Here is a 16953-nt window from a genome sequence, read left to right on the forward strand (position 1 = left end):
CATCTGCGACACTGTAAGCCATGCTTCTTATGTATAGAATACTGTGTAGTTGCGTTTGCTTGATTTGGGTGTTATGAAAATATGCAAGAACTTTAAAACTATGCATTATATAGGAAATGTGTTATTAATTCATATAATGAAGCATATTTGTACATTCACTCGAAGCTGAGTTGTAATTAAAATATGATTTTGTTCACTTTATTTGCTTTATGGATTATGTAAATGTATAGTCAGATTTGGTTAAAACCTACCGTAATATGTATACCTTACGTTGAACATTTAGGTAAATGTTCATAAAACTCTAAGAACAGTCGTCTATTGATTTTCTGCAATTTTCAACACTCGCAAAACAAGACGATTTCGAATTATAGTATTTTGTCGACCGGTCGCCAGACTAATGACACATTTAGTTATTACGTAATAGGTTTCTCACAAAACATCTATAATTTAAAATACAGATTGACATTGGTCGCACCTACAGTCATGTTTTATTTTGTATATTTGCTCTCACGAACTAGTATTTAACAAAACATTGTTGTTTAGTTGTTAGTGTCGCTCAGGATTGACGTTAATTGGTGACTGTGTTGTCTGGCTTGCAACCCAGTGTGCACCTCTAGGCATAGTCGCTAGGCCAATAATGTACTAATATTGTGTTATCGTGTGTCCTTATAATAAATGTCCTGAATTAATCGCTTCCACTGAATGAATCAACACTACGTTCACTCATCACATATTTCAACTCGATAACAGCCCCGCGAACGCAAAAGTGACGTAATCGCCACCAAATCGAATAGACGCGCTCGCTTATATATTCAAGTTAATGTGTTAATAGCGAATATCATGTTTATTTCTGCAGAGATGGCGTGTGCACCAAAGAACCCTTGCAAAACAAGGGAAGACCCATAATCAGCAATGATGCCATATGGAGGCTTAAACTTCCAAACGAAGAACGTATGACAATTATTTATTCTTTTCTCTTTGCAAGATTAAAAGTGATTGCATCACTCACTATATCGGCTGATTACAAGGCATTAAATATCGCTATTCCCAGCTTGAGTAAATATGAGTGACACTGTGTTCATCGTTTGTCATACACAATAACTAATTTTAAAGAAAGTCACATTTTGAATTTTCATTTTATTTATCTTACTAGTACATTTTATCCAAATGAAAATGTATGTACGAGTGTGGCAATTCATGAGACGATGTGGGTGTTATCGCATCGATTGAAATCTTGTTTACACTCGTCGAGTCTTCACGACTGTCTTATTCTAATTTCACAACAGCATCTCTACTGAGAATTGTTCACACCGACTACAGCCGATATGCTGTAGTGTATTTCTGTACACAACTAACTCCACTGGGCACGTGTGCCGAAGACCACGCCGGCGTGCACGTGCACGCCCGAAGTCCCAGTCTTACAGATGAAGAGCAAGCAGAAGTAGCACTTATAATAGGAGACCTTTGCATAGATACCCAGATACTTGAATATAAAACCGAGTTGAATGGTAAGCCATAAAATGACGGTCATCAATAAGTGATTAATGTTATGTACTTTCATATGGGAAATAATTTTACCTATACATCTATACTTTTTAATTTTCTGATTACACAGAAGCTTTTTGTGATCCGAAGACACTTTTGTTTATTTGAATGTGCATGTATGTTTTTCAATTGTATACGAGAATTATGTTTTTGGTAATGATTAAATATCTTCGCTCACAGATCCCTGTACGGAAGAAAATTCCAACGTTGAAGAAGGTTAGTTTATTAATTAATGGTCTGTCAATAATAAACTTAATTTCAACAAATTAAACGTGTTTAGAATTTTGAGACTTGACATGTTCACACGCCAGTAGGCCTCCATTGATGGTGTTGTTAAGTTAATCACTTAACTAGTTACTGTAAAATGACTAATTTTCAGTGGGTTTAAAATTTCATGGTTTCATCATTTAGATAATGTGTTCTATGCTCAATTTTACATATTCATCGGGGTTTAATTTATCACATTTTCCAGTCAGAGAAATAAGCTAAATTGAAACCAAGTAGATAATCAATCCTTTTACAGTTATATATTTAGGTATTTTCGATTTGATTTCACATAGTACATGTAGGGTATAGATGCATTGTATTCGTGTATTCGATGTTACCATTAACAAACTTCTTCAATGATGGAAACTATTTTCAATTTCTTAGTCTCTGAATGTGGAGAGGATGAATTCCATTGTAACAGTCAAGAATGCATAGTAACTGATTGGGTGTGTGACCGTGAACCTGACTGCTTAGACGGATCCGACGAATCACCGGAGCGCTGTGGTAAGTATGTACATTCTATGTTCATTCTAAATCGAAATGATTGGGATGTCGTGTGTCACCAATACTTTAACAGCCATGTAGCTGATTCTACTAGACAGTGCATGCTCCATACCAGGTCGTATCGTCTGATGACATCTTTTTACAATGCTGCTACTAGTGTTTGGTCATCACGTATTATAGAACGTTTATCGTCGCCTGCGTCACTCAAATCTTAACACCGAATGCATCCCAACACTTTTCATAGCTTTTATGGGGGAGCACAGTGCACCTCCAGTTTATTCGAAGCTGTTAATCCATTAAGTAATATTGTTGTAATGTTAATAAGATCTGGTTAGCATTACTTGTATTTAAAGTAACCTACCGACATACCGATGAACAAACCAACCAACAAATAAAACACCAATCAATGTTATCGTACACTGTCTAAATCATCTCTTATGTATCATCTAACCATGATGTATTATTTTTCAGGGCCGCCATGCATCGTGGAGGATATACAATTGAAAGAAGACTTCGACATAGAAAGGGTAATATTTACGATCAATAATTTTAGATTATTAAGAGATAAGACCATTTCCAAAAAAATCCCTCAAATTAACTAAATTTGTTCAATTCTGAATCCTCCACAATATTGAATCCCCCACAACGTCATATTTGATTCGGAGAACAGTCTAGACACGATGATGTGTTCAACATCTCCTCTCACATTATCTATCTATGTCATACCATAGACCTTGCTCCTCGTCCAGTATGGTGCTGTTGTGAGTGATTGTTTAAACAGGAAAAAATTTCGTTCGATGAACGCTGGATTGTGGAAGAACGCGTACACTTATAGCGGGAGGGTCGTCACCTGCGCACGCGCGGGAATTGAGTCCCAAGCGATGATAACAACACATGCTAACAACGCAAAGGCGCATGTTTGTAAACAATGACACGCTATGGCCATCTGACGCATGCGCAGGTGACAACCCCCCCCCGCTTTAACTGGCGTTCGCTGATCGTAAACAAGGAACACTCCAAATGCTTACAAACTGACACATAAATACCAACATTTTAATTATTGCCACATGTTTCAACGTGCCATTTTTTGTCCTTTTACTTTTACTTTTTAGTTTACTGGTGAATGGTTTGAAATCGCCCACAATTTTCCAGGAACTGTATCTCTGCCGGACATCAGAAGTATGACTTACAGCATTACAGATGACAGGGAACTGACTCTTATGATGAACAGCGTCAAAATGTAAGAACTCCGTCTCTGACAGAATGACAATTCTCAGTTTATAGCACAATACTGTTCTCACATTATGAAAAATGATTTTCAGGGGTCTCTTTTTGTATATATACCTTACAGGTCTTATATAGGTAAACTGTTTAGAGGTCTCATTTGAGGTATACTCCTCATAAGTATCATGTTTATGCAATTTAGATGTAGATGTCTTATTTTGCTATACTATTTACAGCTCCTATTTAGTGTACAAGGAGAACTGTCCTAACCTGACCTGACTCTCGTAGATTCTCATACTGTCATCGAGATCCAGACTGTCATTTGTGTTTAAGCACGTATATTAAAGAGTTATAGTCGTGTCACACATGTGCGAGATATATGGGTCTCGTATAAACAAAGTCACCGGCGGTAATTAGTGGAAGTCGTGCCCAGATTGAACCTCACACTTGTGATTCCTTTAGAAGAGCGCATTGGATTGTGGTAAAATCAATGTTTATCAACACAAATGTCGCACATGCGCAGTGTGACGACCACCGCGCTTTAAACATGAAATTGCATTGTCACCTGCGTCTGTATGTAAATAATAACGTAATGACGTTGATTTGTGTTACAGGCACGGTGTATGTACAGGTCATTCTATGCCAGGCAGAGGACGCATGAATGAAAACAATCCTGCCAAGTTAACCATCGCGTTTCCACATATACCAAAAAAATTTGGCAACTTTTCAAATGGTAGGTTTCCAAAGTGTTGCAAAAAAAGGTCTATACAATAAATCAGTGAAGATTTATTGAATAGAAGAAATCATGATAAAGTTATGCCATGTGGGTTTTTTCATATTTCAGTTCGATACTGGGTGGTGGACACGGATTATGAGTTATATGCAATAGTTTACACGTGTATGCAGGTGAATCACGATGGCACGTGCAATCCGCAAAGTGAGTTAGTGTGGTTATTAAGCCGACAGGAAGAACTGGACGAAGACGCACACGATTTGGCAAAGCTTGTACTGAGAGACCGCCTATGCATGCATCGCGATGACCTTAGGGATGATGTGGGTGAGTTGGTCTTGATGATCTAATAGTTTTCATCTTGGTGTTTATTAAAGGGGAACCGCTCAATCCCATGGATTGCACCAAAGAATCATGGGACACTATTGTTTATGTTGTTTACAATGTTAATCTATCTTTTGTTATCCATTGTTATTTTAATCCAGAAAGTAAATTTGTTGTAAAATTAATCTTAACTGGAAGGTGCCCCTTTAAGTTCTTATTTATTTTATAAAACGCCTTTTCTATAAGACGTGTTCCCAAGCGATGAAGCGCTTATAGATGTGACGTGAACATTACGTAGAAATAATAATAATTGTTCTCTGCTTAAAATGTCGGGAGTACATTTGTGAATTCTGTATAAAATATTTCTCTTTCAGTATTATAAAAATCACACCCTGTGTGTGAATATACGTAAACAAAATATACAAACAGTTCAAGAATGGTATTTATTAACTAATTCGTCTCATTTTATAGGTCGTTGTCCAGCTGTGGTACCTCAAGAACGCCCTCCTCCAAAGAAGCCATGTAAGTAATGGACACTTTGTTGTTTGGAATTAATTACAAGTGATTCGCTGTTTTTATATAGATTCGTTGTTTTTTATATTATTTTGTCGCTGAACCACGCAATAAAAATATCTCATTGTTATCTACCCACCAGGTCCCAGACCAGAAATCATGTGCACTGAACACGAATTCCGATGTAACAACGGAGAATGCGCCCCTAAAAGGTGGAAGTGTGATGGTGAAGTTGATTGTGGTGATGGTTCAGATGAGAACAAAGAAACATGTGGTCAGTAATATCAACCGTGACGACGTACCGGCATATGATATTGATTTGTTTGTTTGTTGTTTATTTCAAAGCGAAAGGCCATTGGCTCATTTGCACTAACCCCACTTACAACACATTTAGCTTGCTTGTGAGTTCAAGATTGATACCAATTTAATCGAGAACTTGAGTGTATTTCATTGTTACGATTTTATGCACTTAATGCTGTTAAATGAAATTGCATTTGTTCTTTAGGCCAATGACCTTTGAAATAAACAAACAAATAATATTGATTAGCGTTATTATGAAAACCAAATTCACTGTGATGACTCAATTTCAATTTTTATCATATGAACATATATATATATATAAATATGATTTACATTACATAAGTGTATATATATACCTAATGATATTGACATTCACACCAAATCATTACGTCTGTTATTCGAATTTCGGGCACACTATTGTATTAGCAGAGCCTGCAATTACTTGTAACATTCAAATAGCAAGATATAGTATTTTCCACAACTGAAAGGGCACATAATCTCTCAGGGATATCGTTTATTTGATAGTAGTACATGTAACATGTTTTGTTTTGTTAACAGAAAGAAACGACGATATACGAAATCATTGTAATGTGGATCATTTTAAAGCTCAGCGAGATTTCCAAATATCCGAGGTATGTACGTAGTTACTGCGAGCCTATGGCTGGCAGTGCGATTGTTATTGTAGTGCGATTACGCGCGAGTTGCGCCCTCCGCGGTGCTCCAAACATAACACAGGTCTGATGCCGTTCGGCTGGCGAGGGCGCTACTACGCTTACATGTCAGGCTATGTGTGAAGTGACGCGTGCCATTCGCGTGCGTCATTCCACCTTCACACATTACTTTATAATAGTGATACGCACTATTGTAAAAGAATACAAGTATATCAAATTTATCAAAAAAATGCTATTTAATAGATATAGTCACGAGCCACGAGTAATTGCAAGTGATTTTTGTCGAAACATCATTATTATCAATCCCACTACTAACACCGATACTGTTATTTTTAGTGTGAATATGCATAGCTAAATCGTGACTAAAAAATGACACCCACTCGTGACCTCTAGAGACAAAGTGCTCCTATGACGTAAAAATGACGTAGACAGGTAGTCTGGCAACTTTGGTTATGTATAAGCGTTACACATATACGTCACAAAACGCTTCACCGCCAGAGGGCGCGACTTAATTTGAATAGTGTATTAATAGTTCGTGTGAACACAAATATACTCCTTCGTAATATTCTTCTATATTTATTTTAGTTCATGGGTGACTGGTTTGAAATTGCTCACATCAAAGGCCCACGATTCTTAAAAGTACCTGACACACGTTCCTCCACTTTTACCCTGCGTGATTCGATAGAACCAAACAGCTACAATATAGAGGTGTCACTCAATGGGCTGAAAGTGTAAGCATCTTTTTTTTCAATTATAATATTTGTCGTGTGTCATACCCTAAGTCAGATGTATTTTCTAGCACTGAGGGTATTTTCTTCAAACGTATTTGTACTTGGAGCACTCCTGTGGAAAACGAGCACCCTAACATGATTGACAATTTGCTATGGATGTTACGCCTCGTTGTTTATTATTTAATTAATGTATTATTTGTAGACGTGGTCAGTGTACCGGTCGTGATATGTCGGGAACTGGACATACACTAATAGATCAACCATCAAAGTTCCTCCTGTCGTTTCCAATGATACCCAGCAGTTTTGGCAGCTATGATTCAGGTAAGAAAACAATACAGTGAGACCAAAGGTGTCCGACTATGTTATATAATTTTGTCCAATCAATGTATCAATGAAATGAGACAATGGCAATGATCAAGTATAATAATCTCGTAATCTCTTAGTATTTTTGAGACGTATGCTCCCGAAAACAGTCGAGGTAATCACGAGCCTATTCTAAGTTATTAATGGGTCTTTAATTTTGATATCATTACTAGCGTCTCCAGATCACAATGATCAGTCTAATTTCACACAAAATGTCCGCCTTTATTTGAAAATAAAATATATTTAATTACAATTACGATACTTGCAATACATTTAACTATTTTAACAATAAAATAGATTTCTCATAGGTGAACCTCTTAACATCTGTTAAAGGGCAGTAGTCGTCGCGCCACGCATGCGCAAGATATATGGGCCTCATATGAACAAAGATGGCGACTTTGACTGTTGCGCAAATCAACAAACTGAGACGTTACCAAGCTTTAATTAGGTATTTTGTAGGTGATTGGAAGGTATCGAAAGAGCCACCGGCGGGAATTAGTGCAAGTCGCGCCCAGGTCAAACCCCATATTTTTCAGTGATTGCCATTAGATGAGCGCATTGGATTGTGGGGGAAATGAATGTTTATCAACACAAATGTCGCACATACGTAACGTGACGACTGCTATCGGAAATATAACTAGCCGAGCTTGATGTCGATTTAGGATTCTGCTTACAAATAATTTAGCCAATCATAGTACGTTAATTTTAGCCAATACAACAACCTCATTAATAGTTATTTACCTATCAGCTCGTCTCCCTATTACCCAATCATGTACAAGGCCAAAGTCACTTTCCGCCAAAATGCAAGGAATGTAAACTTGTGTATATAAGTGGGTGCTTTGACACATCACGGCAGAAGTTTCAATAAAGTCATATGTTATAGTGTACACCAGTTCGTCTCTTGTTATCCACCCCTGAACCTTATCTTAACAATTACACACAACTGCCGCCCTTTAAAATTATTAAAATCAATAATTCGTAACTCAAGTTCAATGAGTCAAATTGTTGATGGCCAACTATAGCCACGTTATTTATACATGTAATCCACCGAATTTCCCGGAGTCGTTACTGAATTGTTAAAAAAGTCGCACACCAGCTCAAAAAATGGACCACAGTACAGTTTTAAGGGAAATTAATGAATATCTCCACCTCACTATCAATGTGATTCACATGCATAACATACTAGTACTGTTTTATATTTTAACTGCCTGGACTCATAACATCAAAAGTGTATAACCTGGTCTCGATTTAATGAGGGGAGGCAAGGGGGGTAGCTGGTACAGTTTTACGGGAAATAAAAAGGGCTTTTTACAATTTACAAGGAAAAAAAAGACGTTTTTACAGTTTACAGTGAAAATTGAATTTTGCAGTGAAATGTGTCATCTGGCCGTTTTACAGTTTCGAAAATGTAATTTCCCTGGATTATTCTTTACGACTTTTTTATTTTGGATGTAAATTCTTGTACGTACCGAGAAAATGACACATTTTTACAGTGTACGAAACAAATATTTGATTGATTACGTTGTACGTCTAGCTTGTGATTACAGAATTACGGAATTTATTTTTTCAATTTACGTTGTACGAACAAAAAAATATTGCAATTACGTTGAACGAAAATAACCCTTGCCCCCCCCTTTAATTGATTCTAAGAAAAATAGAAGATTGCCAGGGAAAAAAATAAATGTCCAATTTGCCATTAGTTAGAGAGTCTACGAACGTCTATGAAATTGTAGTTTTTCATTTCAGTGGAATATTGGGTGATGAAGACAGACTACGTCAGCTACGCCATTACGTATAGTTGTCACATGCAAAGGCCGGACGGGACCTGTAGGAGTGACAAGACAATGCTTTGGGTGCTATCGCGTACTCCAACACTAAGCGATGATGTCAGAAGTCAGCTTGACGACGACATCAGAGATCTATGTGTTGATCCAGACATTGTTATTGACTCAGAAGGTATACATCAACTTTAATGTTATCTTGTACTGAGCGATTAGGGGTAACTGTACTATTAAAGATAGTACGGTCAAAGATATGTTTGTTTGTGCCTGGTTTAGTGTGCTCTACTCATAGTAGCGGGTATATTTTTCCCCGGCTTAAAGGTCTCGTCAGCGCGACTGCGGTACAAGATTACTTCATTTAATGTTTTATTTTCTTCAGATCCATGCCAACCAGAGACAACCGATATGCTCGGTAAGTACTATAAAAACAAATAACACATACTTACAAATATATGTGATTAACTCTTTTTCGCCTTAGATGAGAATATTGTTTTCACTCAAGTGTGGCCATGTGTTATCTCGTGTTTTGTACAACGTCCATGCGGCTGACTGATCCTTGCAGCCAAACATTCTAGTTAACTGATACTTTACTTGCCGCTCATAGACGACTTTCCCGGAAGTCGAAGATACGGCGTTTCGCATGCGCGCGTATGTCGTTTTGGGGTGTAACGTAAACTTGCAGGCGTGATACTATATGCTTCTTGGTGCACCGATCGTTGTCACAAAAATAAAATTCCCTTCTATCGACTATCAGCAAACTGAAATGTTTCAGCTGTGACAAAGCAGGAGTATTTTTGCACCCCAGTCTCACTACTTCCGGGAAAGTCGTCTATATCCTCGGGGGCGGAGCTACGTCACGGACGTTCTACGTTGCTAAGACGCGCACCACTGTACAACGTAAGGGCTTTGTGTGCGCTGCTGTGGAACGTCTGTGGAGGCGGTGAAAACTCGAGAAAACAACACAAACTCAACTTTGAAGTAATCCTGAACAACCAAATTCATATATGTTACACATGTAGGGCTAATCTTGTTACACTGTTCAGAGGACTTTCAACAACCATCGCAAAGTACCGTTTTCTGCGAGTTTTTGGTCTTTGTTTTCACCACGAGGGTTGCCAGGCGGTAGAAAATGCCCGGATGTCCGCCCCCAAGGATACCTTTCCTATAATAATAAGTGGCGCCCTCTTGCCCATAGTGAGACGGAGGCCCGTTTAAAATTGGCATGGTTTGCAGTAGTGCATCATAAAGATTATTTTTTGAAGACATTATTTTTTTACTGTATTTATTACGAATAACACAGTTTCACCCATATCCTCGGGGGCGGAGCTACGTCACAAGACGTTCCACGTTGCTACGACGCGCACCACTGTACATGCATTTCTATGAGCTCTGTGCGCGCTGCTGTGAAACGCTGGTCGAGTCGGTGAAAATTCGAGAAAACAACACAAACTCAACTTTGAAGTAATCCCAAACAACCAAATTTATATATGTTACACACGTAGGGCTAATCTTGTTACACTGTTCAGAGGAGTCTCAACAATCATCCCAAAGTACCGTTTTTTGCGAGTTTTGGGCCTTTGTTTTCACCGCCGCGGGTTGCCAGGCGGTGAAAATGCCCGGATGTCCGCCCCCGAGGATACGTCATGTTGATGTCACAGTAGCGCTCTGCCACTAGATGGCGCTATAGGATTGTATGGTCGATTATATTTATGACAAGTTTATGACAAGGATTTGGTTAATTGAAATTCTCAAACGGAATGTAAATGTTATTTTTTCTAACTATTCCCTTACCGACAGTGTACATACATCTACATTCATCTTCCTGGTTACATATTTGGGACGAATTTAAAAAGTTGTGTGAATGGAGTTTATTGGATTCAGCATCGTACCCAGAACTCCCAGAATTCCTAGAATTTGACGATAAAAAAATCGTCATTCCTGGTAAAGGAAATGACGTCAAGTGTTTAGGTATTTGTTGTCTTACATAAAACTCCCCAATAAATAGCAATATGATCCCAAGTTGACCCACTTTTATTTTACTCTTATTCAAAGAAGAAGAAGATTTTTGATTTTTAAAATGTACATTTATTAAAAGACACATTGTCGTTATACATAAATCGATAAAATACAGGTGAGCGTCACTTCTAAATTAACATTCAGATAAATTAATTTTAAAAATTGTGAATATATTGTTAATGACTTTACATAATGCACTAAATATAGCAACTGTTGAATTTGGAAAAATTATTATAATGTTTGTACTTAAATGATATATCTTGCATTAATTAGCTGTTCACCATCATATCTAACAATGGCTTCATTGATGCACCACTTATACGTAAAACATTCTGTATTTCCGTTGCTCAAGTAGTAGTTGAAGAAGAAGAAGAAGAAGAAGATGTCGACGATGTTCCAAAATGCACGCAACACGCTCGTACGGTGACACGAAGAATGAACAGAGCCAAATCAATGGGAACGCAAATTGCTGATTTGACCTTGCCGCGCTGTGATGAGAATGGGAACTACAGACGAAAACAGTGTAATCCGTTCTTGTGAGTATTATAGTAAAATTATAATTAACATAAACAACTCAATATCAAAATTCCTAGTTAAACTAGGTATTTTGCAAGTCCATGAACGCAAAACAAACGAGTGAAGAACAATCTACATGTACAAAACAGCAACTGAAAAGTAACCTCCAACACATGGCTGGGTGAGGAAAAATCACACGAAGAACATAAAACTCTTTACCGATGTATTAGAAACCGAAATTTTCATCTAACTATAAGGCCGTCGCTGATTGACTGCTCAGCTGGAATGACAAGTTTTGGTTTCAAATACCCCAAGAAAATGTTCTATGTTCTTCGTGTAATTAAGTGTTCGTATTTAAGGGATTTTTCCACACAAAAACGACAAATTCGGCCGAATTTTGTTATCGGTTGGCTTAATATTATATTCAAAGATTGGCATTTTTGTCCTAATTTGTAGGAATCTGAAAAACGCGTTTCACAATTTGTCTCATTATTTTTTGTCTTATGCCGCATTCAAGATGGCGGCCCCCATATAGTAAATATTGCATTTATTTTATTATCACGCGTGCGCCAGCTGACTGTGGGGAAAATATAATGAAATCGAAGTCAAGACATAAAGCCATGGCCTGGTGCCAGGTGTTTTGTAAAGAGTGAGCACATTCTTCTCCACGTGGGGCATCTGCCATATATAATTCATTCGTGATTACAGTGATATTAAATATTTTGTTTGTATTCTTGTATGTGAAGTGAGTATAATGTAAGCTCATTTTTCGTGTTACAGGAAACATACAATGTTAAACAAAACAGAAATATATGTAGCCCGTAACTCGAAGCTTTGTTAACATGCTTATTGAGCATTGTGTCACAATTTGGGCGTGTTTTTTTCCAAAAGTGGGCGTGGTTTCAAATCAACTATGTTACCATGTATCAGTGTGTAAACCTAGATGCTGAATTGTTCGAGTTACGGACATCGAGTTACGAAAACGCTCTCAAGGCCTTGGATTGCACTAAATAAACGTCATACAATATACTACACGTCCTGGCATAACTAGGCAAAGCTATTCTCGGGTCGGAATCAGAAAAAAAAAGATTGTCGATAAAAAACAAAAAGAAATAATCCACACGATTTCACAAAACACTCAAATTGTCTGACTAACACACTACCAAGTAAACGATAAAATAATCGGCTCATCTAAAAATATTGCATTTTATTTTTAGCTGCCGTTGCGTAGTTCCAGAGACTGGTGATACAGTACCCGGCACAATCAAACGTGGTTTAGACACAGTCGACATGGACTGTGGTAAGTATCAGATATATAAGGGATGAACCATTGTTTTTTTGCTCTAAAGAGGGGGTAGTTATGTTGTACAAAATATTATTTCTCTCACGTCACGTTGTTTTTTAAGGCGGCATATGTTTTTTCAATCCCATTTTTCTCTCGATTAATTTGTTGTACAAATAATACTAAAACGCCTCACAAAGTTTGCTCTCTCGATTGAAATGATTGCAGTAGGCGAGTTTCGAAACCGATATTATAACATCATTTCAACAAATTCAGTTGTTGACAGAAACAATTATCTTTGTCTCACAGTTTTCATTGCTTCATTTTATTATTCAGACCCTGGCCCACCCGTGGCAGGAGGACGCGGCAGAGGAAACAGCGAGCGGGGAAGAGGTACATTTATATAAAAAACAAATTTTTATTTTCAACGCACACCATAAGTTACACAAAAGCCTTGATTTCTTCAAAATGTATTACGCACAATAGACCTACAACCCTGAAAGCACCATGCGATAAGTTAGTTATCCAACAAAGAGAAGCACTGTAAACATGATCAATTATAATTGGCCGGCTATGTCTGTCGCCAAAAGCCTAGACCCCGACGACCGCACATCTTATTTTCTGGGACATACATTCACTATCAATAAACTTTTTCTCAATTATTTCCTCCCCTAAAATAATGCAATTTATAAACGAAACTCAAACACACTTTAACATAACAAGTATGTTATAATGCTGTTGTAGGAAACAATGTCCCAAAAGTATCAGCACGTGTAATTAAGTTTCAGAAGTTGAATCAAATATTTCTATCGGACGAGATTACGGGGCGTGGGTCGACGGTTTTAGCTGTTACTATACACAAGCGAATTTAGTGGTGGCGCCCCATGAAAAAATACTTGATTACTTGTACATTGCATCACCGTCCCTGATTGTATGTAATACAGTACGGTGATATTGTTAAGTGCACGTCCTAATCAAAATGCCCGTCCCCGCAAAAGATTGTATTCGACCTTCGGCCTCGGGCGTTTAGAAAATACTGGCTACATCTATGGCGTTTACAACAAAGCGACCTGTGCAATCACCTATACATATATGATTACATCGCATTTAAACACATGAACATGTCACATGGTTATGATCTGGCATAATCAGAACCGTTTTCGTTTAAATGTAGGTGTATGTGAAACTCACCCCATTCGTTGCAAAATGTCCTGTTCAACTGGGTTTAAAGTGGAAAATGGGTGCGAAATATGCCAGTGCAACTAGACATGGGAAGGTAGAATTGTTTGAAAAACTCTTTATTTTCGGTGCTTCAGAACAGAACAGTGGTACATGGTATAATTTGTATAGTTGTCATAACTGTATTCACTCACCCTCATATAATTTACATAATTAATTAAACATTAACCAATCAACCAGTTTGAAGCTGAGCAGGCACCAAGGAAATATTATATTACAATCTAAATCAATAAATCCTATCTATGATAGCACCATAGATTGTTTGTTTACACAGTTAAACGAAACCATTATTATCCATCTATATATGTATAAACGTCTTCATTCCAACTAACATAAAGGCACAGGAGCTGTGTTAAGTCCTTCGGGAAAACCAATGTATTTGTTTTGTGTGTGTCTTTATCTTGGCATTTATATCCCCAACATATAGTGGTGTTGTTGTTGGGGGGTGTATGTGGTTACCCGTATGTTCATTAGTCATAATTAAAAGAAAAAAAACATGTTCATTGGAACTTTCCTCGGGAGTTTGCTAACGCCCAATCTGATTAAAATCTGATGTAGTGTACGGGCTTTAATTATTTTAGCTATGAAGTTATTTTAATTTTATTTTTCATTACTTTTGTTATTAATGCCCTTTTATTTTATTATTTTACTTTGATTTTTTTTTAAAATTCCGCCCTACCTACATCTGATCCGACGCCTATGTAAGTCCCGTTCAAATCTCGCGTAAGTAACTGCCAATCACAGACCCCCTTTTATACAGGCTGTCGGTTGCTTATTTTTCAATGTATCTTTCTGTACATTATATTTTGCCCACTTGAATAAATAAACCATTAATAGAAAATTGCTAGTATATTTTTATTTGCAAAAGAAATTCCACAGCATTTTACAATTTTTGTCATTACATTGAATATTTTTTTCACTTCCAACAAATGTGTACACTTCCAGATACATCTTCGCCAGCCAAGGTTCGTTCATTCAGTCATCGCTTCAATTTTACATCACTGAGCATAATTATCTAGAATGGAAGCAAAAAAATAAGTAAATCGTAATGATTAGAACACTGTAAACAGCTATAGAAAACAATGCAAACTGATTTTAAATTGTATAACGGCCCACGGCATCGACGCAGACAAGTGGAGCAAAATAATATTTCCTGATCAATTGCGATGTGTTCCAAATAAAAAAATATTTTATTCCAGTCCAAATCAGCTCAATTACTTTAATAAAGAGTTATTGTATAATGTACAAAACATTGATACAATTTGATGAATATTTACAGCTACGGCTTCAATACCGTAGACGATTTTGGCCCGATCGTCAACAAAACATGGACTGGAAAAAGACACCGGTGTTCGGTGGAACCGGTGGAAACAAAATCGTCACTCCCAGAATAACTATGCAAAATAACGATCTAAAGTCGAACCATTCGAGCCACAATATTAACATAAAAATGACTTTCGTTGCATTTTACAATGATAAACTTACCGAAAAGCCGTGTCATTCTCGGTCGCTAACGTCGGTATAATCCGCCATTTTATTTGAGTCTGTTTGCTACCTGACTCTGCCCGGTGACGTCATCATGTGCGCTATAGAAGGAGGTCTGTGATTCGTTGACTAAAATCGTCGATAGTGGGTCTCGTTGAAATCTCGTTACATAGGCATCGGCTCAGATGTAGGTAGGGCGGAATTAAAAAAAATCACAAAATCAAAATCAAAGTAAAATAATAAAATAAAAGGGCATTAATAACAAATATAATAACAAAGAAAATTAAAATAAGTTTATAGCCAAAATAATTAAAGCCCGTACACTACATCAGATTTTAATCAGATTGGCTAACGCCCCGTACGAATCTTGTTTGCACCCACTGTAAAGAAATTTAAAGCGGGAGGGTCGTCACCTTCGCACGTGCGGGAATTGCATCCACAAACCATCCATGTTGCTGTGATTTATATTTTACATTATGTTGATACTTTTTTTATACAACATTGCGACATACGTTGATGATACAACTTTCTTTCTCGTTCCAGGCTAATCGTGGCGTGACGTACAAATGATGAAAAAAAGACGGAATGATTTTTTTTATTATTGTTAGTACTATTTCCAAACTGATGTAGACAAATTAAAAATTCAAATCATTTCAATCAAGTTACGAGAAAAAAGCACAACAACGAATGCTTAATTTGAGAATGATAATTGCATTTTACTTCCCGAAAATAAAAACATTTTTCACACTAATCTCGTCGTGTGGGCATCCTTGCGGCGCCAGTCATCTTCCAATGCGAACAGTCACACTAAAATTTGTTTGTGGGGGATTTTTGAAGTGGTCATCTAAAACTGCGAACATCATTATTTGTTCATCTCATATTATTCTGACAAAGTTAAGCTAAGTTGCACCCTCTACCAAAAAGTACTATTCGCAGAACATTGAGATAGCAGCTCGCACGAGTTGACCACGTCACGCATTGTAGTAGTGGATGTATTTATGTATCCGATTACGTATACTATATCATATTTTGTCTAAGTTAGACAAAGTGGGGCCCGGCAAGTTAATGGTACCAGGCGTACTGCACTTCCGAAAATTATGGGTAATCTCTTTAGTTTTGTTCGACTCTTCCACGCTGAATCACAATAGTGTGGTACAGCTCGCTGGTGAATGTTGATTTCGCTCTGTTTGGCCAGTGAACAGCTGAGCCCGAGGACCCCTGGACACCAGTGCTCACTTCCAGTAATGCCAGAGCGCATACACTTGGCACAGGTTCTGCTGCCTCCTTGATGTACCAAGAGCTTCGTTCAGCAATCGGGTGCATATAGTTTACCAGCTGGGGCACAGGGGCGATAAAAAAGATGTAGTAGGTATTACCGTCAGTGGCCCGGTATAACCATATTGTGCTATCTTAGAGAAACTGGGGCACAGTGTTTACCAAGCCCTCTGAAGTTGTATGCATG

At 37.5% G+C, this 16953-nt stretch overlaps 1 protein-coding gene and 1 long non-coding RNA gene across 4 annotated transcripts in view; one reads left to right on the forward strand and one right to left on the reverse strand.

The window, feature by feature from the left end:
* The window catches only part of LOC100368303 (uncharacterized), a 29980-nt gene extending 13738 nt beyond the window's left edge, over positions 1–16242 (forward strand). Inside the window, exons 12-31 of one of the 3 annotated variants that reach the window (XM_085492170.1) lie at positions 857–951; positions 1287–1508; positions 1726–1761; positions 2197–2316; positions 2788–2843; positions 3429–3556; positions 4155–4273; positions 4385–4597; positions 5066–5116; positions 5250–5381; positions 5966–6039; positions 6664–6809; positions 7012–7130; positions 8919–9128; positions 9333–9365; positions 11328–11505; positions 12703–12785; positions 13104–13160; positions 13942–14043; positions 16035–16242. In XM_085492170.1, coding sequence (XP_085348296.1) covers positions 857–951; positions 1287–1508; positions 1726–1761; positions 2197–2316; positions 2788–2843; positions 3429–3556; positions 4155–4273; positions 4385–4597; positions 5066–5116; positions 5250–5381; positions 5966–6039; positions 6664–6809; positions 7012–7130; positions 8919–9128; positions 9333–9365; positions 11328–11505; positions 12703–12785; positions 13104–13160; positions 13942–14033 — 2164 coding nt within the window. In that variant the 3' untranslated portion in view covers positions 14034–14043; positions 16035–16242. Of the gene's footprint in view, positions 1–856; positions 952–1286; positions 1509–1725; positions 1762–2196; positions 2317–2787; positions 2844–3428; positions 3557–4154; positions 4274–4384; positions 4598–5065; positions 5117–5249; positions 5382–5965; positions 6040–6663; positions 6810–7011; positions 7131–8918; positions 9129–9332; positions 9366–11324; positions 11506–12702; positions 12786–13103; positions 13161–13941; positions 14044–16034 lie in introns of all 3 variants that reach the window. The other 2 variants (XM_085492169.1, XM_085492172.1) reach the window with 2 other exon arrangements.
* LOC146732672 (uncharacterized) lies at positions 14843–15631 on the reverse strand. The gene is made up of 2 exons (XR_014926841.1): positions 15492–15631; positions 14843–15021 (listed from the first exon to the last, which is right to left on the reverse strand). It is a non-coding gene; the product is annotated as an uncharacterized LOC146732672 (long non-coding RNA).
* Positions 16243–16953: the final 711 nt, after the last annotated feature.

Source organism: Saccoglossus kowalevskii, chromosome 17 (assembly GCF_978046115.1).
Source record: "Saccoglossus kowalevskii chromosome 17, keSacKowa6.1, whole genome shotgun sequence".
Taxonomy (NCBI): Eukaryota; Metazoa; Hemichordata; class Enteropneusta; family Harrimaniidae; genus Saccoglossus; species Saccoglossus kowalevskii.